General features: G+C 36.3%; 1 protein-coding gene across 3 annotated transcripts in view; it reads right to left on the reverse strand.

Annotated features, from left to right (window-relative positions):
• Window positions 1–21,047, reverse strand: part of RAPGEF2 (Rap guanine nucleotide exchange factor 2) — a 177,992-nt gene that overhangs the window by 74,223 nt on the left and 82,722 nt on the right. For all 3 annotated transcript variants that reach the window (XM_030449638.1, XM_030449636.1, XM_030449637.1), the window contains exons 5-6: window positions 9,974–10,049; window positions 7,852–8,019 (exon numbers count right to left, since the gene is read on the reverse strand). In XM_030449638.1, the coding sequence (XP_030305498.1) occupies window positions 7,852–8,019; window positions 9,974–10,049 (244 nt within the window). The remainder of the gene's footprint in view (window positions 1–7,851; window positions 8,020–9,973; window positions 10,050–21,047) is intronic.

A 21,047-nucleotide genomic window follows, 5' to 3' on the forward strand; every position in this document is an offset into this window, starting at 1 on the left:
GATGCTGATCTGTACAGACATGACGATGTTGAAAGGTCCTCTATTGGCAAACTACAAATATAATGCACAAGTACATCTTACTTCCGCATATGCCCCTTATAATCAACAATTTTTTCTAAATTAACAACTTTATGCTAATGAGGATACCCTATTTAAAAATATTTAGGAATAGTATGTGACAAGTTTTTTCATCTCCCTCAGCTCTCATCAATTTGAGTTATGAAAATTCAATATTTGGATTTAGTTTTATTATGCAATTTTCAGTTTAGAAAGAGTTAAAAAAAATTTGTTTCTCTGCTGCACCAACAACTTTCTGTTTTGACGACAAAGCTCATATTTAGTTCTATACCCTATATCTCAGAAATGCAATCTTTTATATAGCATAAAAGATCACAGCACAATTACTGACACCTCAACTGACAAATATAATGCTTATTTCATATACGAATATAATGCATGGGATTTCCAAATCTACATCACAATTACAAACCCAGTTATGACATCAATACAAGTCCTTCCAAAATGAGTGAAAGAACAGTAAATGCCAATGGATATTTAAGTTCTATGGTAGGGATGATGTAATACATAAAAATAGAAATCCTCTGACAGAAGCTGCAAGTTGAGTACATAACGTCATTAATTTTGCATTAGCTTGCCAGTAGACATTACTAAAAGGATGATGGACTGACAATTTTGTTTTGCTTGGGGTGCTACACAAAATAAAGTTATGCCATTACTCACATAGTATAAAACATAACTTTTAACAGTAATAGTCTCTTACAGCACTCAGATGAAAGGAAAAAAGGCTAAAAAATTGAAGACTAAAAGGTTAAGTTTTGCCACAAAACACAGCACATAAGGATGACAATTACATATTTTCATTATAACATTGCTAGCAGATATTCTCATAAAGAAACACACAACTTCTATTAATAATAATATTTTAAAAAGATATTAATGAGAACTGCCAAAATCATCTCAGGAATTTCAAATTTCAAATAAAATTACCCTACAATTTTTTTGGTGTCTTATTTAAAAAATACATCCATAGTCAAACTCTTCAGAAATTAGTATCCTTTCTCTTTTACTCTTCACGTTTTTCTTATCTGTGGGAAAACTAAGCACCAAAATCTATTAGTTAAAAAATCTATTTAAATAGGATCAGCTGCTGTACCTCAGGCAAGTCTCTAAAACCAAACTCCTCAAACACACTGCTTCCCCAAGCAGTTTTGATGACCAAATATACCTGACAGTAGCATCCCCAGTTTTCCTGTGCCTTTTTTCCTGGGTGAATAGACTTACTTAAAATTTCCAAGGTCAAGAATGTTTAAAAAAGTTGGGCTTCCCCTATGACCTCTTCATATCCTTTATACCCTTTTTATGAAGTCAAGCTTCCAGTATGTCCTTTGCTGTCCTATCCAGTAATTTTCCTAGACTTGACAAATTAACTTATATGTGTTTTTTTCTTCCTAAAAGCAAGGTGTTTTCTTTCTTTTTTTTATGTTAATATTCACAACTGATTCTGTAGTTTGCTTTTTGTTTCATTTAGTGAGCTTGTATTACAATGAAACTATTAAATAATCAAAAAAAATCATCATCAGGAACAGTGGAAGCTGCAATTAATTACAGTCTTGAAAGGTTGACAGTATTTCTTTAAACTAATTTCTTGTAGGTTGGGTATCTGACAACTGTTCCTATGTTTCACACTAAAACGACTGAAAACCTTTATGTATTAAAGTTGACTAAGCACACTACTCTTTTAGCATCAATTTACTATGTAGAATACAATGCACTAACAAGAATACTTCATAACAAGGTACACCAATACTGCGAAGTCCACATGGGTGAGAAGGAAGAACATGAAGTATTTCAGGATAATTTGTAGTGGTCCACAGAAGGGCAACCAGCAATGTGTATTTTATGACAGAAACAAATATGCATGCAGAGAAGAAATTGTATTATGCTCTTTTTTTACATTTTAGCCTCACCACAAATAATACTGGGCTACTGTAATGAACTCCTAAAAGAGAATCAGCTGTTTTGAATCCTCATGTACTATATTACCCAGAAGAAAACACAATTTGTTGTCTTGTAAATTTCCATATTTCTTCAGTAGCCATGCACACTGAATAGAGGGGAAAACAACTAGGCTTGTGTGTCAAATTCAGGCAGAAAAATATAAAATTCATATTTTTAAAATTCTTCCTAAATCTGGTAATATAATAAACAACATCTTTGTTGATTTTTAAGATATATTTTTGCAGGCGAATGAGAAGGCAAATTCATTTCATAATACAGAGCAACCTGAATATGAATTTTCAATCCAAGACTTTTAGACTCTCAGCAGACAACGTGAATTCAAATGGTATAAGGAAAGAAAGGCTACTATGCCAATGCTTTACTACTACAATAACTACTACTTACAAGAGAAGGTAGGGGCAGGAAGCAAAGTTTCTGCAATTTGCTACTGACTCTCTAGGAGAGCAGGTTCTAATACTTTAAAAGAAATAATATTTTTAAAAGCTAGAAAAAAATATATCCCTTATACTCTTTTTAGGGATTGTGACTGGAGGCGAGACATGACTCAGCCACATTAGACAGTTTCATTTCCAGCCCTCTTCTCATTCAAAAAAATCCAGAAGGACAACACCTGTCTTCCCTCAACATAGTGGCAGGATAAGTGGCTCCACAGCACAGTGAGCAGGGATAAAATTGCTGCATCCTTGTACCTTGCATCTTGTACCTTGCCAGTGCTACTGTCGGCCCCGCGCCCACCATGCTTTCCCTCCCGACCCCAGGTGAAGGGATTTTCACCTCACAGAAATCTCAAGCTGAATGGGATAAGAAAGGCTACCAAAGGGAGAGAGGTCTTTTTCAGGGATTTCATTAGCAGGGATTTACCAGCAGCAATCTTCATAAGCCTGTTAACTAATTCAAATCTGGCCAGAATCTCACAGAGTTAAAAAAACCATATACTACAGTTTCTGCTCAGGGCTATTCACAGGTACTGCAGCATTTTATTTACAGGCTAAATACTCTAAATACTCCCCAGTAAGCTTTGATATTCTACCTTTAGCAAAATAAAGACTACAGTGCAGACTAGGAAAAGCCCACAGCTCAGATTACATACCACGTTTAAAGCACAGAGAGACAAACTCACAGAGCTGCAAATTACTATTTGAAACACTTATGCTATTAGAGAACAGCATCAAAAATAGGATTCTTTTGAAGTAATTTTTCCTTTCTGAACTCCAGTTAATTTACACTAAACACATCATGCACTAAGTAGATAAAAACCAGCTCAGCAACACTCAGGTTGGGCATGGCCAATTCTTCATAGATGCACTAAAGCAGCCACAAATTTTATTGGCAATGAAGTATTGCCAGACAGAAGAGAAAAACAGTCTAAAGCAAAAGAAAAGCCACATAGGTCCTCACAACGAGAGTCCACACTCTTTCAGTCCAATCACTCAAAACAAAGGTTTAAGTACAAATACACCCAAAAGACAATCCACTTTCAAAAGTTAAAATCCAAATCCTGTTATTAAATAAGGAGGTGTTAATACTAATCTTGTTAAAAAACAGTTCCTGACAAATATACAAGCACAAGCAAGAATTTTTTGTTAAAGAAAAAAAAAATCTGAACAAAGTTATCCCCATCCAAGTAACAGCTCAACCTAAAGTTATCAGGATTTTTTTTCCTTCCCTGAAAAAGAACAGATCCATTTTACCAAAGGACAAATGGTGGCAAAAAGGATACAATGTTATCATTCTGATAAAACTCACATTTAATTTCCATGCATTATGAAGTTTCTATTTTTCCTCACCCTAGAAATCAGTAACACTTGTTCCAAAAGTAACATACCAAAAGTACAATATTCAACATTAGGTTTTACTTGGAATGGGCCTTCAAGCACTAGCACAAGTTACAAAAAAAATTATTATTTAGTATTTCAAATTCATATCATAATTGGAGGAGCACATTATCACTCTTGGATGTAGTACTTTAGTAACTGTAGGTTACTCTGGACTCATGACATGGAAAATAATTGAGCACTGATGTCGATAAGGAACTGGCTTCCCAAAAGAAATGTATTGTATATATTGAATAAAGAGACTTCTGCAGCAGAGAAGTCACTGGCTTATGAATACTAGCAACATACTGAAATTTGAACTCTACAAGTCATAGAGAAATTTTCAGTTCATTGAATTGAAATTAATTTTCATTTCATTTCATTTTAATAAAGAAATTAAATGAACAATGTGTAACAGAAGGAACTTTTAAAATTAACACAGTTCCTTGTAAAATATCAGAAGAATTGACCAAAGTAGTATTTGAAGAAAAATTTTGAAGCTAAAGAATTACAGTTTCGATTTCAGCTCTATCACAAGAGATTTCTCAGTCATAATAGTGATGACATTTAACAGTTTGATAAGACATGTTCTTAACAAACATATTTGGTAGGTCCTTCATATTTACTCACTTTGGCATTGACAAATGGAATTACAAATACAACTGAAGTTTAAAAGTTTAAAAAGTTAAAAGAGAAAACACAGATCTTCAGATTACTCTGTGTATGAGATTCCATATCAGGCAAAACTTCTATATTTTGTTTGGTTTGGTACCATTCCAAGACACTTGACTCACTCAGGCACACTTCTCTGCCCAGCTTGGCAAGCCTGTGTTTCTAGTACTGACCATGTAAACATATTCTGATGGGAGCCTACCAGCTTCTTCATACCAAATCAGGCATCATCCCTACAGAACTCAAGCAAAAAGCACTGTTTCACTGTCTTCAGCTCACAAAAACCTTATGTTTCTTCTTTGGTGCTCATCTTGTCACACTCAGTTCCCCTGTTCTAGTGACATTTCAGTCCTATATAGTGACAGGAGCCTTATTTTTGAAAATCATTAACTGAGTCAAGTGTCTGTCAAATGCTAAATATTTCATCTATACCCTTTGCTCATTGTTCTCTGTTTTCTCTAAATTACAGGACATCAAAGCAAGGAAGAAATGTCAGTCAAGGTGGGCCAGAGACATCGTGCCATCACCAAATTCACAATAGGATTTTTACATCATAGTGAGACTGTTCAAGTATCAAAGCAAAGGCCAGGAGGCAATTTCAGTCGTTGCATTACATCAGTATTATGACAACACACCACAAACCCGTAAGTTGTTAGTGGACCATACACAGTAAGTTTCAATTACCTGAGGTTTAGTGCATTCCTGAGCCAAAATGAAATGAATGCCATATAGGAGGAAAGGAAAAGATGAATATTATCAGACATGCCATAGTACATTCCGCCACTATGAAGACAATGTTAAAATTATGTTAATGAGGGTCCACCATCCCCTAAAAGATGATACTGTTGCAGAAGGCCATGCCACAACTGAGCAGTATATTCACTTTTTAATTCTTGAAAAATGCAGCCATGCATCTTGATTTAAGTTCTGTTTCCATCTACACTTCCCCAAAGATAATAGACAACTTCCTTCAGAAAATATTGTTTGAACTTTCCAAAGAAAAACATTCAGAAGGAACTGCAAACAAAGCATTACATTTTTACAAAAAAAAAAATCAAAAAAAAATTCTACACGATTACTAGAAATTTAGGGTAAAACAAAATACAAGAAAATTATATGTTTTGTGAAAATTTTGAGCATGCTATCAAAGCAGCTTTATTACTTTGAATTTCTTGTACCTAACACCTTAACCAGAACACGCTGAGAGCAAACTTGAAAAAAATGCATCACATTAATCCTTATAACAGTCTGATTTTACCACATTATTTACTGCAATATCTGAACATCTGCAATTTTTAATGCTTCTTTATTTATCCACAATTAAGAAGTAATCTGATGGATGATGACCAAAGAATGGATGGGCATCAAGCCCACAAGATACGCTCTATAATATGCTTTGAATTTTTGTGTTTCAAAAAAACAACCTTGCTTCCTTCAGTTAGCATTTCAAGAAAGTATGGCTAAGAAACGGGGGTCAAGGGACATAAAATAGGAAGGGAGAAGAGACAATGCAGCCTTTAACATGTACCATTAAAGCAAAAGAAATAACATTGGTAATAGAAGTGAATGAGAGGACAATGTATACAAGATCACCAAATACTGTAAAATATAGGAGGAAATGGGCCAGTCCTGACTATATTGTAAAATTGATTTGATCTTATTTGACTCTACTTGCTTCAGGAACAAAAAAAGTCATATGCATCACATTACAATTTTTCAAGTAACATTATCGCAAATTTTACAGTTTATTTGGCAATCTTACAACTCAACAAGAAATCTTGCTCGCAATGAATTTCCCAGCACACGCACAAAATCATTACAAACTCGCACAACAGAACAGCAAAAATTGGGCTTTTGCTCTTAGTACCAGTCAGGCTTACAGAAACTCTTTAGGCACACCTAAAGTGAAATTTATACAACAGGCAAGGACCTAAGAATGCAAATGGCACTGTGGTTAATCTAAATATCCTTCAAGGGTCAGATAAAAATCACACTAGAACTGTTCATTAAGCACAATCATGGCTTCGCTTCCTGAGTGAAGATTTAAGAACACTAAACATCTAAATAATACAACCAAAAGCTTCTTCCTATAATTCCTATGAAGTACGATACCACATATTTATTTTTTTCATGAACAGACCAGTAAATTGTTTCATCCTCAAACCAAGTGAACTGGCTCAATCTGTAATGAATTTGGAGCTGACTAAAACTGCACTGAAAATAAAACCCTTAAAAGCTGTTGTATAAACAAAAACAAATTGTTGGCATAAAACGTAATTATTCTACTCATGAGGAAAAGCCTGTACAATTAACAGATGTGATCAAACATCTACACATTTATAGTCACACACTGAATAGACAGGAAACTGGCAAACAAATTGAGGAATAAGGATAAAGAAGGACAAATGGAAAAAACTTAAAACTGTACTTGATGGAAAACTGTTTCAAAACCACTAAATCTATAATCCTGCAAATTTATACGCATCTGGCTTATATTGTGCACAATTCAGCCCAATTAACTCTATGAGATGAAGTATGCACAAAGTTATTTATGGCCATGCATTTATCGTTCTAGCAGATTTGGGGGCTTACACAAATGAGAGCCAAAGAGAAATAGCTTTTCCAGTATTTTGCTTATAGCTAAAAGCAATACCAAATATTAATTTAACATAGTTTTTCTTGATTGAGGAGAGACAGAGAATATTTTGCAGAGTAATTTTTAATTATTTATTTATTTTAATCTCTAAAGAATGCCTGGAAACTTTTATTATGCAAGATTAACCCCTGCCCCCTGAAAAAAAAAAAAGTAAATGACCAAATTATCTCCCCGATGATGGGCAGACTACGTAGCTCAAGGGGTAATTTGACATTTATGTACTGGATACCAAAGAGTATTTTAATCCAAGAATTTGGCCTAATGCAATGCAGCACAGTCCTTTCCAGAGAACCATCATTATCATATACATGAGTGCCTCACAAACTGAACTTGTAACTCTGTACATTAAACTGTTCTTACAGGAACCTAGTACCAAAAGGAAAGGAAAAAAGCTTCTTTCACAATTTACAATACTGAATATAACCTTAAGAAATAATACATGACATTGACAGTCATAAAAAAATGTGCTTTCAACTCTGAAGTAAGACGCATGTTGCACATATTCATATACTGATGGAGCCAAACACACTGTGTAAGAGGAAAACTTGCCCATAGAAATTTTCCCCACACACTTTTTAAAAATGCCAGCAAGTTTAGCCATTTTGATTCTTTTATTTTCAGTAGTTTTCCTGCTCATGTTGTTAAGAAACATAAATACAAACAACTTACCGTATGGTACCCTCTAGGTAGAGGTGGTTTCCCCACAGGATAAGGGTCAACAGTATCAATAATTGTTTGCCGCTCCCCTTTTTGGTTGATTTTCCTAAATCTTCTTCGAGATTGCCTATGAGAAGCTTGACGTTGAAAATACTCCTCATTTTCATCCATATAATCAACCTACAACAGATGCAAGAAAGTGTCATTTCCCATAAGAATGAAAAATGTTTCTTATGTTTAGAAACACAGCAAATCCTGTTTTCAAAAAACAGGGGTTAGCTTTGAATTTCCTGCATTTTCAGCTCTAAGAGTGAGGCCACCACTACCAAAAAAACCCACAAAACCAAACCCAAAAATAAATAAATAAACCAAACCCTAATGCCCACAGGAAGGACAAAAAGGTAAAATTGGACTGAACTGAGTATGAACACTTTCCAAAAATGAGAGGCAAAAAATGGACACCCCACAATTCTGTCATTGTCCCCCCACCTTGCTTCTTATTCTTCCAAGAATACAAATATTTCACCACTCAGTACATTACAAGAAGTATACTGGTATAAGGATGCACTGGGTAGTTCTTCTACCGATCTCTGTCACTTGGGATCTTCCCTAAGCAACCTGTGGCAAAGGCTTTGCTCTTCAACAGGCAACACCAGTTTTTCATATCCTTCAAATCTTTTGGGAGCATAAGAGAATGATTTCTAATACTGGATTTACACAAAAACAAATTACTTCAGAGCAGCAATAGAGAGATTTAAAACTAAGTATTAGATATATCCTAACATGAAATTAGTCTTCTCAGTTTCAAGTGTCTTCAAAGTCATCCTGAATTTCTACACAACAGTATACTACAACGAAGATATTTCAAATAGGAATTCTGGGTTTCCTGAAAGAGGAGAATAATCTTTTTTAAGTAATTTGGCTGTAAATCAACATCCCTTCGGTGTTCTTCCTAGTTATGGAAACCTTACTCAAACAGGGAAATGAGAAAAAAAAACTACTTTCAGCATTGGCTATATTTGGAGATTCAGTTAACTCATTCTTCTCCTCAATACTATTTCTGAAGATACATAGAAGAGCTTGTGAGGCATCTTGCAAGGTTTCTCTATATTTTTCAACAAGTAAAAGAAATATTAGACAAAATACTCCAGGGAATTTTCAGCGTATCTGTGTCAGAAGTGTCATGTACCAGTCAGCTCATGCCACCAAATATAACTCTGAGTGTACTAATACAAGGGGATGAGCACAGCTCCTGGTTCATGAGAAAGCTGAAATAAATTCTTTGTGAGAGTGATGAAACACTACAAGAGGGTGGCCAGAAAGGCTGTAGATGTCCCATCCCTGGAACTGTTCTGCTGTTTAGTCATATCCTTTCCCTATGCCTTTCTTTATATCATTCTTCCTTATAACTTACCAAGGAATGCACAAAAGAGACAAGACATCCACACAGCTACCACCAACTAAATTGTACACCCCTATTGAACAAGTGAGAGACAATGAACTGTTTCCTGAACTTGGGGTCAGATACAAGTGCCATAATCCAGGGGGCCAACACTGGGCCAAATGGGGAGGCTGCTGTTGTGGAGCTGTTGTGTCAAGTTTGCAACACGAACTTAATGAAAGCTATAGTTATGGATAACTAAAAAACAGTTGGCACTTCTCATACATGACTTCTGTGTCTCCTACAATATTTTATTAGCTTCAGAAGATGACTTTCTTAATTCAAATTGGGAGAGAAAGACATATCAAGCATCCAACAGAAAAAGCTACCATTACACAATAGTCTTTACCTGTTTACAGTTAAATAAAAAAAAACTTTAAACCCATAAAAACATGACTGCATTTGCATGAAGTAAAAAAGGATACTTTAAAGAAGGAAGCTAATATCTTCCATACACCAAAAGGTATACCACAGTTTCCTGAGCTCCTGCAATTTTTACAGGAACTGCGACTTTTTAGGAAGAAAATACTTAGTGCCACAGCCTATACTTGAACTGTCATCTATACTTGGCTTACATAAATGTCATTATGAACTGATAGCTATCACACCAATAGAGGAAAAAAACAAACAAGTTCAAGTGTTAACCAAAGCTGGTCTGTAAAATTTAAAGCAACTGAATGAATAAATTCTTACCACAATCATTTCAGATGGCTCTAAAACAATGCATTCACAGCCACGCCTGAAGCTTCCTGCAGAACGCTTGCCAAAGCTGTAGAATAAAAATATTTCAGTAAGAACAAAAATCAGAGCTATAACACAACCCATAGGCATATTTTCATCTTCTCCAGATACTGTAAAGCATAGAAAAAAAGCGTACATACCTCTACACCATTTAAATTTCAGGCATATGTTCTTCAATAAGTAATTGATATCCAAGGACACCAAGAACTGTGTATTTTATATTAACATAGAGTATTTGCTAAATAATTCTATTAACATTAAAACAAGTGTCAATCAAGTGCTGTCTACTGAAGATGCATGGTTAATTCTGAACTACATTACAGAGTTGAAGGCAGTATCTTCTGACATTACAGTATTAAGTTACCTAAGCTATCTGCATTTCTATAAATAAAGCTAACTAGCATACCAAGGAAAGAATGAAAAGGCTGATCAACTTCAATTAGCTCTTTTTTTACTTAAAGTAATAAGAATGTTGAATGTGAGAGTATTCCCAAATTGAACAGATGAGGACAGAAGGCTGATCTGTCTTTCACGGCACATTCCCACCTTAGTGCACTAAGTAAGAACAACACTATTTTGTGTCCTGTGGGATACAATAGAAACCTATTTTAATTTCAGTGTTATAGTTTCAGAGAACTGCTCTGCCTCTGTTACATGAGTGTGTGTGTCTGCAAGATTAACTGCCAATAATCCTGGAAATGCAGCAGTAGAAGTGGAATGTAAAGAAACTGTACATAATTCAGTGAAACACAAGAATCCTTATGGCTAGATCCTTAATCATACACCATTAGAGTTGAATCATAGAATCATAGAATCCTAGGGGTTAGAAGGGACCTCGAAAGATCATCTAGTCCAACCCCCCCTGCCAGAGCAGGGCCACCTAGAGTACATCGTGCAGGAACGTGTCCAAGCGGGTTTTGAATGTCTCCAGTGAAGGAGACTCCATGACCCCCCTGGGCAGCCTGTTCCAGGGCTCTGTCACCCTTACAGTAAAAAAATTTTTTCGAATATTCAACTTGAACCTCCTGTGCTCCAATTTACACCCATTACCCCTTGTCCTATCACTGGTCATCACTGAGAAAAGCCTAACTCCATCTCCCTGACACTCACCCCTTACATATTTGAAAACATTGATGAGGTCACCCCTCGGTCTCCTTTTCTCCAAACTAAAGAGAGCCAGCTCCCTCAGCCTTTCCTCATAAGGGAGATGTTCCACTCCCTTAATCATCTTAGTAGCTCTGCGCTGGACTCTTTCAAGCACTTCCCTGTCCTTCTTGAACTGAGGGGCCCAGAACTGGACACAATACTCCAGGTGCGGCCTCACCAATGCAGAATAGAGGGGGAGGAAACACTAAAGTTGAAGACAACTAAAGTTTGTTTCTGGATTATGTGCTTCCCCCTCTGGGTAGCTCATATCTAAGCAGGTCAGGTCAATGCCAGCAAGCCTTTCCCATTGCAGAGGGGAAGGCATGGCAGATGAGAAAATGGTTGGAACTTGAGGACCCCTCTTGTAGGTTGCTTTAAATAACCTGCCCTAAATGTGCCAAGAGCCCATGTAACTACCTTTCTTCACCACAACACTGTGAAATAGGCACAGGAAACCTTCCTAGCTGAGGCTCACAAGGCAACAGCTGTTAAATATCTTTATGAAAAAAACAAATCAGACTCAACAAAGTTGTAAAATTGTGAATTTTAACCATTCCTCTAATATACAGTCACACAGACGCATGTTTAAACCATCATGTTTGAAAAAAGAATTTTTTTCAGCTTTATTTCAGAAGAAGCAAACTGATGTGCATATATCATTGAGAACAGTACATGTAGCCAGTTTATATCTATTCATCTGCCCTGCCTGGCAATTAGTAGAAATGAACAATTTAACTTGCTACCCCAAAGGCTAATCTCTTAACAACAGCACATTTATAGCTCAAAAAGAAGGCAGTCAGATACTGAAAAGAAATGCCAGCTGTGCTTATTCATCAAAATAATAATCGCATTTAATGGTACACAGAACTTCCACAATAGAAAAAATTTTCCAGAATACTAAGTCTCTTGAAAAGAAACATTCAATAAAGAAGTCTCTCGACAAAATGTGTATTTTCCTAGAGGCAAATGCATGCTTCCTCCTATAGTCCAGCAACAAAACACAGGGCACTTTACAATACCTTCTTGAATTTTATACAATCTCAACTACTTTAAGGATAATGGACAATGAAGACAATAAATTAACTCACTGGCCTGTTAAAAAAGTTAAACTTTGTTTCTTGGTCATATACCTGGTCCATGCACACAGTTTTTCTTCAAAAAAAATTAAACAAGGAGGAGAGGAAGGCAAGTAAATCAAGTAGTAGTTGAAGTAAATCAACTAATTGAAAAACAACAATGCAAAAATGGTGATTAGAAGTAAACTTACTTAATATTCTAATTGAAAACAAACACAAATATCCCCTTTTCTCCTGCAGATCCTTATCCCCCCTCTTCATAACAGTGGGTTTTGGTCTAGAATACAGTATTACTGTATTTTTGCTAGGCCATTCTCTAGCCTCACAGTAAACATTTATTTCGACAGAAATTGCATATACACTTTTCTGCCCCACCATTTCTTTATGCTCTATTGCTGTCTGGAAATACCAGCTTTAAACTTCTGCCCACTGTTGATAACTCTTGACATCCTGAAGTTTCAATCCTTATCAAATACTGTAAAAAGAAAAACCTGTGTTTTGGATGTGCTCTTCTAGTCTTGAAAAACTTGTTTGGATTATACCCTTCAGCACACAAGGGAACAAACAGGTAGTCAGCATATTATGACAGAAGGCATGCACTGAATGACTATGAAGAAAATTCTTGATTTCTGTTCCCAGTACTCTATTGAGTCTTGCAGCAAATAACCATGTCATTGCTGCATTGCTCAGATTTCTATGACAGCACAAAATTTATCAGAACACTGTATCACACATATATATTATCTTTGTCCAAAGATAGCAAGGCACTTCAGGCTGCAAACACTGTAATTTTTGTGAAGTAGTACAGGCAAGAAGTCAAGTAAATCAAGGCAGAAGAAACTTTAAATGCTCTTCCATTCGAGTGTTGCAGTTCTCAGATGTGCCATGCCAGCTAAACCTCCTGACTTCTAATCTGCAGCTGAAGGTTCATCATCAGTGAGGAATTCACCTAACCAGTGAAAATTTGGAAACTCTTTTGTGACTGTCCACTACATCTAGATACTTCAGAAGTGTCCAGCTCTGTGGCAGAATATTCACCATAGTATTTGCATACTATCTGTTGCAGATAAAAAAAAACAACAACAACAACAAAACACAACAACAACAAAAAAACCCACACCAAAAAACCCCAAAAAAACTTAGATACACAAAGCAATTTTATTTGCAGGAATCAGCTTTATGGTAGCAATTTTAAAAGTGCATGATAAAAAAAAGTTTTTGTAAGTTAAATATTCTCCCCAAGCAGCTGCTCCATACTGAAATGTTACCTAAGTAGTTGACAAAAAGTCTAATTTCCCACTTGACTATTCAAAAGCATTATTAAAGAAAAAATAAAAATTGTTAGTACTAAAAAAACCTTTTGCTCACAATGTATATTAATAGCAGGTATTTTAATCCATATAACTCATGTACAACTTCATTTCTATACTAATGCATACTAAAATAAAGCTTACCCTGACTGCAATTGCCAGTTCTCTTCTCTGAAAGAGTACCTTAGTATGTATGTATCTCACAATTCATTGTACTCAAAACATACACAGGCAGCTAAAGAACAGGTGTATAGCAATTCACAACATGCTGGCTAATAGAAGACAAGTTTTAAGTGAAAGCTAAGGATTCTCCTGTTTCCCAAGTTTATACTTTCAGTTTTCATTTAAACCTTTGCAATTATAAAATTCAAATTAGTGCAGCGGCTAACAAACAGCAACATGATGGCAATTTCAGACCACTGCCTGCTTTTTCCCTCCTCAAATTTGCTATACTAATAAATCAAAGTATCTCAACTAACTGAAACACACTTATGTTTCATAGGCACTTACACACAGGGACAGCCAAAAACTTCCAGGCACTGAGGATGACTGGTTCTATGGTTTCTACTATTATTGTGACACTGGAGGACAGAGAAGTTTCCTCCATGCATGACCCTTTCCTTTCCCCAGGTCCCCAGCCATACTGGTGGAGGCAACAGATGCTCTTCTCAAAGCTCAGAGGCAGGGCAGCAGCTAAAAAAGAGGGAACATTTCCCCATCGGCATTCAGCTCTTGCCTGGGGCCTCCACATTCCTGTTTTTAAAGACAAACTTTAATGACTAAACAGGGTTGCTCATGAGAAATCAACCCTGAATTTAAGACCTCGCACTGAACCCAAACTGTGGCAAACCCACTTACTTAGGCAAAAGCATTCATTGCACTCCCACATTGTGGCTGCTGCCCTCAGAACTGCCATACTCACTCAGAATGGTCATCCATGTCACACGCATTCTTCAGCATATTTAAAGAGTAAAATGTTCTAGTTCTATATATTTGTAAATGCAGTATTTGGAATGAAGCTGCTGATTTAGAATAGTCTATTTAATCAACATTTCCTTCAGGTCTAAAGGCAGGCTACATTTAGACATGCTCTAGAGAAACTAAAACTACAAAATACATTGTCTCAGTCCTGAAGTTTTTAGAGTTTTCTATGGTACACTCATGCAAGCAGATGAGTTCCTCATAAGTTTTGCTTTTTAAAAAGAAAATCTACCGGATACTAAAACAAATGTAACACATGATAATTATTTATGACAAAGCTCTAGAATTAGATATTTAAAACTTTCCTTCTGAAGCTTTCGTTGAATCAGAGAATGGTTTGGGTTGGAAGGGACCTTAAAGATCATCCAGTTCCAACCCCCCTACATGGACAGGGACACCTCGCACTGTACCAGGTTGCTCAAAGGCCCATCCAACCCGACTGAATACTTTCAGGTAGGGGCAGCCAAAAATTTCTTTGGCAACCTGCTCAGTGTCTCACCACCCTCACAATTCAGAATTTCTTCCTAATGTCTTAAATCTACCTTCTTCCACTTTAAAGCCATTCCCCCTTGTCCTGTCCCTACAGGCCCTTGTAAAAAGTCTCTCCCCAGCTTTCCTGTAGTCCCCCTTCAGTTACTGTAAGGCTGCTATAAAGTCTTGCCAGAGCCTTCTCTTCTTCAGGCTGAACAATCCCACCTCTCTCAGCCTGTCAGCCCAACCCTCTATAGTCATTTTTGTGGCCCTCCTTTGGACTAGCTCAAACAGTTCCAATTCCCCTGTGCGGGAGCCCCAGAGCTGAGCACAGTGCTCCAGGTGGATGTACAAAAAAAACCCATAGCTTAAGATCATTGCTGTGCAATATTTGCCAATATAGGATATATAAATATCCTGGAGATTGAAGTAAATGTTTTCCCTCCCTCACTGTCCCTGAAATTAATCCTTTTCTGTTCCAGACAGTGCCTGAATAAATCTGTAAGCATATGGCTTGAGAGGTTTCCAGAGCTTCTAACATATTCATGATAATAACAGATCTTAAATTACATAATCCCAGTACCTCTATCTCTTTTTGTGAAAATTGCATTGCTTCAGTTGACATCTACATTGAGGAGAATCACAGACAGCTACCAAAATTAAGTACAGATAGTGCATTAAGCACATTCAGAATCTAAGCTTATGTAATACCAAGTCACCGCTTGCTTTTGGGTAGCACCCACCCTGAAAATGCCATTACTACATTGGTATTTACAACACAAATCCTCTCTGCTTCCCTCCACTCTTCATTTCTCAGACTCTGAGGACAGAGGAACCCCTGTTCCCCTGGCAGCATCATTTGCTGCACCCCGCCTGCACGTCTTGCATGTCACTGCTTCCTCAGCTCAGCACCATGACCTCAACCACACCACCAGCAGTGACTTTCCATCACTGCACCAATTATTCTCTGATGATACAGAAGCAAACATGAGTGGAATGTCTAATCTCTGACAAATACCAAAGTCAAATCATGATGCAATAACCCACATTTAACTTGGAGGAACTGCAAAATGTGTTACATTTACTTCTAAAGCAAACCAATTGCACTGAATCTCTGAATAAAATATTGTAGAGGAGTAATTATGTGAAGTCTAGATGGAAATAAAAAGAGGACTTTTTTCTAACTGCCACTTATGGAGAAAGTAAGGGTTTAGTCAAGTTCCTTCTCCTGTATCTTTTTTTTTATTACAATGCACCATGTTTCATTTTGGTATGTCCAGATTAAAACTAAAACATTATAACCAAGCTAGGTTTCACATGAACTTTCTTAACTCACCCTTGCAGGGACTGGAGAGAAAAGAAAAAGAAGTTACCATTTTACCATTTAGAAGCTTGCATACATGCACAATCCCTAGGGGAACACTTCAGTGTTCTGATGAAAACTAGATTTGGCGTGGCCATTTTCTGACCCCTCAGAAAAAAAAAAAAAAACAAACAACAAAACAGAGCCCCTCATGCATGTGGAGCAGCTTTAACGTGAACAGCCCCCCGCTGGGGATGATGCAAGGAGGGAAAGCAGCAGTGGGTCTCCCCACCTTTAAAGCTGCACACTGGAAACAATGCAAAAGCAGGGGTTTGGCAGTTAAAGACAGAGAATTATTACCATGTAATTTGATCTTCTGTATAACAAAGGCTGACTTTTCCGATTCTCATTCGAATGAGGTGCCTAGGTTTTTAGGAAAAGTGAGCAAGTACACAAGTGAATATCCAAGCTGATATTTGACTTGTGTTAAATATTATCTTTTTAATTAAAATGTGCCAGTCTTCTACGTATCAAAATAATCAAGATTTTTTTTTTTCTTTTAACTACTTGAATTCTCACACTATTCAGCAAGAGAAATAGCTAGCAACTGTCATGAGCTGAAGAGGCATTTGCAGACCTGCTACTGTTTGCAAATCCTGGAGATAGGAGCTCACTACATGCCACGGATAAGGATGATTAAACTTACCCAGTGTCATATGATAGCTTAGATGTTTACAGCCTCTAATACAACAGCTCATGTGTCAGGGAAGGGCCTTGCTTGCAACAACATCCCAGCTAAGTACAGGGCACTTAATAATACCTGGCGGGAGTCTTTCTCAAGAGGAAAAAGCCTCAAACATCACTGCAGCTCTTTTCCTTGATCTGGGACCCAAACACCTGCTGCTGCTTGAGGGGAAAAGGCACCACAGAGTCAAGGACAATAATCCCAGTGCTGCAGCAGGAGGGTGTAGAGCAGGGATGAACCCAGCAAGCCAGACAGGGAATGCCTGAAAACTGACCAGTCTGGGTCAAGGACACTGAAATTATAGGATAAGCACATTTATAGTATAGTAATGCTTTAAATAATTCTTGCTACTTCAGTATTTTGAACACAATTAGTTAGCATCCTTACAGATGACAGACTACAGTACTTTACCTGCAGAATACTCACGGGGATTGTTTTATTTACTTTGCATATACAGATCAGAGGTCGCATTAGTCTGGTAATTTATAGCTGACTACAGAAAGCATTTCAAAAGAAGCTCCTGAAAACCAATAGTGAATGATCTGAAATTAGCTACATTCTGGTGGTTTGCTGCCAGAAAAGTCTCTTCAGTCAGCCCCTGAAACACACACCTTATGATCTTCACACAGCTTTTCTTCTAGTACAGACCACTCTTTTGAAAAGCGTGGCTATTTTTAAAATTTAACTAGCTACAAATTAAATTGTATGGTATGGTAGCAGTTTGATATGTTTGTGTTAAAAAAAAAATTGAGTAAAGTTTCAAATTTTTTGGTTTTCACTTCGCCATTTTTTAATGTTTCCTTAGAACTAAATTTAAGCTGAAAAAATACTTTAAAGCCCCATCTGAAAAAGTCCTGTAAAGAGTAACAAATTGTTTTGCAAAATCACTGCAAATGAGGTAGATGCCCAGGACCTTTACAGGAGCAGCTGGTCCTGAATACTTCTCAGACTAGAATAGCAGACAGGTTTTTTCATGACCCTTTCATGTCTACTAAACAAGAAAAATGTGCTTATAAAGTTTCATGGGAAATTCAAGATGTGTATTTATAAAATATATACACATTCATATAGATAAACAAAACTAGAAGTCAGCAGTAGTGGCAAGAACAAAATTTAGCTTGTTGCAGCAATACAACTTTGCAGTGTCACTAGTACAGAAAGCTAGAAGGCAGGTATTTCATCCAAACAGCTGGCAGAATTAAAAAAACATTATCTGAAGAAAAAAAAAGTTACCTATTTTTATTTTTTAATTAGTTCTCATATTCCTGACTTATTTTTTAATTATTAATTTTTTTTAAAAAGTATTTTAGTAAATGGTTTGAGTGAAGACAGCGTTTCTTATGCTTTATCTTGAGGACGTCTGTGTTGCCATGGAGATTACTATGACATCATACGAGCTACGCAATGGTATCAAATGAAAGAATGAGAAGTAGTAGTAAACCATTACTTAAGAGGCAAGGCCTTGTCTGACCAGTTTGCCTTATTACCATTAATGAAATTAATTAAAATAAGAGTATTTTTCCAAACTCATACAAAGCCTTTAGATATTATACCCTAAATCTAAGATTCTTTTTATTTTTTTGCCTTGAAAAATACATGCTTTCATAACCAAGGTAACAGAAGTAGTAATCTTTTTAAAAACAAAAAAATATTAGTAACTTGATACATCATCTAGGTTTTTAGTACTAAGACCATACATATTGACATTTTCAACCCCAGTTATATGCCTAACTTATTCAATTCATTCACATGAAGGGCTAAACATGAATACATGGAGAAACTAGTTATTGAGGTCAAGATATCTTTGTCGTAGGTGCACTGTAACTGTAAATGGCTAAATAAGCTAAAACAGTGATGCAAAATCAGCAATGTAAGCAGTAGTGAATATCCAGGTATAAACAGGTTTCATATTTAACTTTGAAATAACCACATACTTAACTGCAAAAAAAAATTTCCCTACTTAACTTCTGAAGTTTTTGTATGCAAGTCATTTATTATCATTAATGTTAAATTCAAGCCTGGAATTTTTACAAAGAAGTAATTTTACAATTACTTCAAGACATGCTCCATTAGAACCTATAATGCTGGGATTAGAAAGGTCTCTCTAACCAATGAGACATAAAATAAGACAGAGACAAGGCAGCAATAAAAATCATATTATTTCAAGGCCAGTTTTGATTGTAGCACATTTCAGAAACCAGGTATCAACTAAGAAGCACCAACATTTTCCAACAATGAGAATACGTCAACATCTTCAGGAAAGACAAGTTTTCAGTTAAATCTATCTTTTTCTCATCCATCCGAGAGCATATTCCCAGAAAAAAGTCCACAAATTCAGCGCGTTTGGCTTTAAATAACAATAATTTTAACCCAAACTTTAAAAATTGCTATGCAAGTATCATTCAGAGATGTCGAAGATTACAGCTACTCACACTAGCTTTACAGTACGGTAGCTCTGCCAGCCACTTCCAAGAATTCTCCCCTTTCCTCTTTCTTTCTTCTAAAAGATAACCCCCCATGAATCTAGACTGTTAAACCCCTCTGCTTCCTTAATTGTAATTATTCCTTAAGGTCCTTTTCAATTACTTCGAGCTATTAAGATACACTCATGCTTACACAGAAGAAGTCCATTCTCCATATTACCTCAGATTTTACTTTTCCTTAGAATTGGCTATATCCCATATTCATATCACATTAAAAAGTTTTGATGATTATACTTTCCTAGATAGCAAGTTCAAAAATAATATATATTGTTCTCATGTGGGACTTGCTATAAAAGAAGATATTTAGATTTATAGCTTCAGACTTTGTTTCTATGATCCACATTAAAAATTCCTAGGCACAATGCTGACACTAAAATAGGTAACTTTCTTCTATTTTTATAGAATTGCCATTTCTATGGGGAAGATTAACACCACTGACCTACATAAAGCACAATATAAGAAAAGCCTACTCCAATTTTCCTTATTTTTTCACACAATTACCATGTGTGAAACAACTGAAAACTGAACCAGAACACAGACTCTTGAATCTACAAGCTCTACACTAGCAGTGTAGACACGATGACATCAGCAGCCGACTGGAAGTCTCACATCCACCATCACCTCTTTCATATGTGAAGGGACAGAAGTTTGTAACTCAAGAATTTAAACTTAGAAACTAGTACAAGGCTTGCATTTATGTGCTTGTGAGGGCTGTTTGGCTTCTCTCCTAGGACCGAGCATTTCCATCCCCCTGCCTTAAGAGGAATCAGAAACATTCAGGCACACATAAAAGTTATTCATATCATTTGACACTTTCTGCTTCTTCATTACTTTCTCATCTCCTCATTACAAACTTGGAAGAAAGCCTGGTAGCACTGGCCCCACTACACTAGATTTCTATTTTTATTTTCAAAAGATAGCAGCATAGTAGATTAAGTCCCTTAACATTTTATCAGCTTCACAAGAACGAAATTCCAGTAGCGCTGAAATAATTGTTTTGACAGGAACAATGCCAGACACCCCCAATCTCATAATTTAGTAACTGTATCCTCTTCTGTTTCCCAACACTTCAGATACCAGCAGCAGATTTGGAAGATGACCAATTTCAAACCAAAATGAACACTTTAAAATTTTCAGCAGGAGATGGGTGAAATAAAGCAAAATGTACATAACAAACTTATTTATCTGTAACAAACATTTTAACTATTCATATTTTAAAAACTGTACACCATTTTTTTGCAAACAGCAAGGACAGTTCCAGGTGACATTACCAGTTCAAGCAGCATGTGCTCTGCATCACTTTGCTGTAACAGCAGACACTGTGAGACGCAAGGGCCCTGGTGATTTACAGCTCAGCTGATTCAGCTACATCTGGAGTTGACTGACCATGCATTCACTGTGATAGTCTAACTTTGTGCTTGCAGGTAACACTAAAGATTTCCATCCAAAAGGACATACACAGTCTTTTAGAAAGATGCAGACAGGAAAAAGTAATTAACATTTTTTTCTCA

Source organism: Calypte anna, chromosome 4A (assembly GCF_003957555.1).
Source record: "Calypte anna isolate BGI_N300 chromosome 4A, bCalAnn1_v1.p, whole genome shotgun sequence".
Lineage (NCBI taxonomy): Eukaryota > Metazoa > Chordata > Aves > Apodiformes > Trochilidae > Calypte > Calypte anna.